This window comes from Benincasa hispida, chromosome 12 (genome assembly GCF_009727055.1).
Source record: "Benincasa hispida cultivar B227 chromosome 12, ASM972705v1, whole genome shotgun sequence".
NCBI lineage: Eukaryota > Viridiplantae > Streptophyta > Magnoliopsida > Cucurbitales > Cucurbitaceae > Benincasa > Benincasa hispida.
In genome coordinates this window covers 21,348,872-21,351,569 of record NC_052360.1, presented here as the reverse complement: position 1 = coordinate 21,351,569, position 2,698 = coordinate 21,348,872, and the positions used below count along the sequence as shown (strand labels likewise).

At 36.2% G+C, this 2,698-nt stretch overlaps 1 protein-coding gene across 1 annotated transcript; it reads right to left on the bottom strand.

Annotated features, from left to right (window-relative positions):
- Positions 1–1,047: 1,047 nt before the first annotated feature.
- On the bottom strand, positions 1,048–1,428 carry LOC120067445. The gene has a single exon (XM_039019007.1). The coding sequence runs from the start codon at positions 1,426–1,428 to the stop codon at positions 1,048–1,050; it is 381 nt and encodes a 126-aa protein (XP_038874935.1).
- Between the last annotated feature and the right edge of the window lie 1,270 nt (positions 1,429–2,698).

Genomic DNA, 2,698 nt, shown 5'->3' with positions numbered 1-2,698 from the left:
TAAAAGCTTCGTAGTGTTTTGATATCATAAGGCGCTGGCAATTTAGCTACCACATCAACCTTGACAAGGTTTACCTCCAAACCTTTCTGAGAGAACTTGTGCCCAAACACAATTCCTTCTGTCACCATAAAGTGACATTTTTCCCAATTCAGCATAAGGTTGGTCTCCTCGCATCTCTTAAGTATAGCCTCAAGGTTGGTCAAACACTTATCATAAGAATGTCCAAAAATGAAGAAGTCACCTATAAAAATCTTCACTAATTTGTCTAGAAAGCTGGAAAAAAGCACCATCATACACATCTGAAATGTGTCATGTGCGTGGCATAAGTAGAATGCAACAAAATGCAAAAGTCCCATATGGGTAGTTGAAGATATTCTTCTCCTGGTCCTCCGGAGCAATCATTATCTGGTTATAACCTGAGTAGCCATCCAAAAAGAAATAGAGTTCATTACCTACCAATCTATCCAACATTTGGTCAACGAAGGGTAAGAGGAAGTGATCCTTCTTGGTGGCGGCATTGACCTTTCTATAGTCCTTAGATATTTGCCACCCAGTCACTATCAGGTAGGTATCTGCTCATTTTTGCTATTAGTGACTATAGTCATGCCCCCTTTCTTAAGCACACATTAGATAGCGCTAACCCATTGGCATTCAATTGGGAGGATATTATAACTGGTAATGTGTTATCCTTCCCTAAGTATTCATATTTTAGATGTGCTAATAATGTCTTCAATTCCAGTGTTGGCAGTTTCTCAAGCAATGGTTTTGTTTTCTTTTGCTCTCTATCACTCAGATCCAGATATTGAAACTTTTTTTGTGTTTCAATCATAGCACTGACAATTTCTTCTTGTTCATCATCAACATCTTCTTTATAAAGCAGCTCAAATTCAGCATCAGCTTCTTCGAGTTCCCATTTCAATGCATCAATATGTTGATAATTTTCCGCTTCATCCGTATATTTCAATGTGTCCAATACGTTGAATTTGATTTCCTGATCATTCATCCTCAGTGTCAGCTTACCTTTGTAAACATCTATGAGGAATTTTCTTATGCATAAAATGGCCTACCCAAGATAATGGGCATTTCCTTGGCCTCCTCGTAATCCAGAATTGTGAAATCAGCTAGGAATATAAACTTGTCCACTTGTACTAGAATATCCTCTGTCTTCCCTTCAAGATAAGTAATGGATTTTTTCGCCAATTGGAGTGATGCTGTTGTCGGTCTCGCCACCCCAATCCCTAATTTCTTAATGATAGAAAGTGGCATTAAGTTAATATTGGCTCTTAAATCGGTTACAATGTGACCCAAATCAATCATTTCAATAGAACAAGGGATTGTAAAGCTTTCAGGATCCCTAATCTTATTAGGAATGTCTCTCTTGAGAAAAGCACTACTTATTTGCATCAGAGCCCACTGTTTCCAATACATTCAACCTTCTCATTTTAGATAGAACATCTTTTAAAAACTTTGCATGAGAAGGCATTTGCTCTATCGCCTCAACTAGGGGGATATTCACATGAAGTTTCTTCAAGATGTCATGGAAGCGACGAAATTGGTTTTCATCACTTTTCTTCTTTAGGCGGTAAGGAAAAGGGGGTTTGATCGCATGTTTGAAGTGGAAGCATTCTCAGCAAATTTTCTGTGATCAGAGTCTTCCACTTCCTATACTTTATCCTAATCATTGGTTGTCTCAAGCATTGAGCTTTTTTTTTTTTTTTTTTTCTGAATCTTGAATTGCCATGCTTGTTGTTTTCTTCAAAGTCTGTCAATCATGATTTATATGTTGGGATTGATGTCTTAAATCTAGTGTATCTCGTAGTTTGTAGTTTGTTAACACAAATTATTTATTTAATAAAATCAGAGGTATTTTATTTGACATTTATAAAACATAAGTTTAGTCCAATAAATTGATATCCAAGATTATATGATGTCATTTGAATAGTATGTGGTTGACATACAGGTGGTTCATGTTCAAGTAATAACCTAAAAGGTAGCAGTAAATGGATGAAGGTTGGGTGACTTATCCTGGTAACACTGCGGATACGACCCATTTTGTAATTGTTACATGAGATGTAAGTGTTACAAACAATATGAACCATATTGTTCATGTAAAGAAATGTGAGTGGGGGTATCTTGTATAAAAGAGTTTGTACATAGAGCGGACCAAGAAATAATTAGTTTCTTTTTATAACACCATTACTTGAAGAAACTAATATTTCACTAGGATGACCATAGGAGGCTTGACCTTAATCCTGAGTGAGTTATGAACTTTTGTTTATGAAGATAGTTATTTGATCTGTATGGGTGAGAGTGACCATGATAGCTGACTCAATAAGCCTATCATTTTGGGTATTTGTTTGATTAGGGAGCTGGAACACAACTACACAAGATGAAATTCACTCATTCCCATTCCTTGGGAAAATAGATAAATTACTCCCTTAATAGCTGGTTCCCGGTCTTGAACAATGAGACTTCAATCTCCCACTAGCCCAAGAGGTGTTAGTTTATAACTATAAACTATTTGTTCATTAGAGGAATCAGTGGTACATAAGGAGTTAGATGTAATTGTAGGGGTAAAATGGTATTTTGAACCAACTATAGTTACGAACATTTGTGAAGGGTCATAGCTCTATTTATTGATTATATCCATTGACATAGAAATATACTTACAGTGCAAGGAATGTAGCTATCGGTCTTT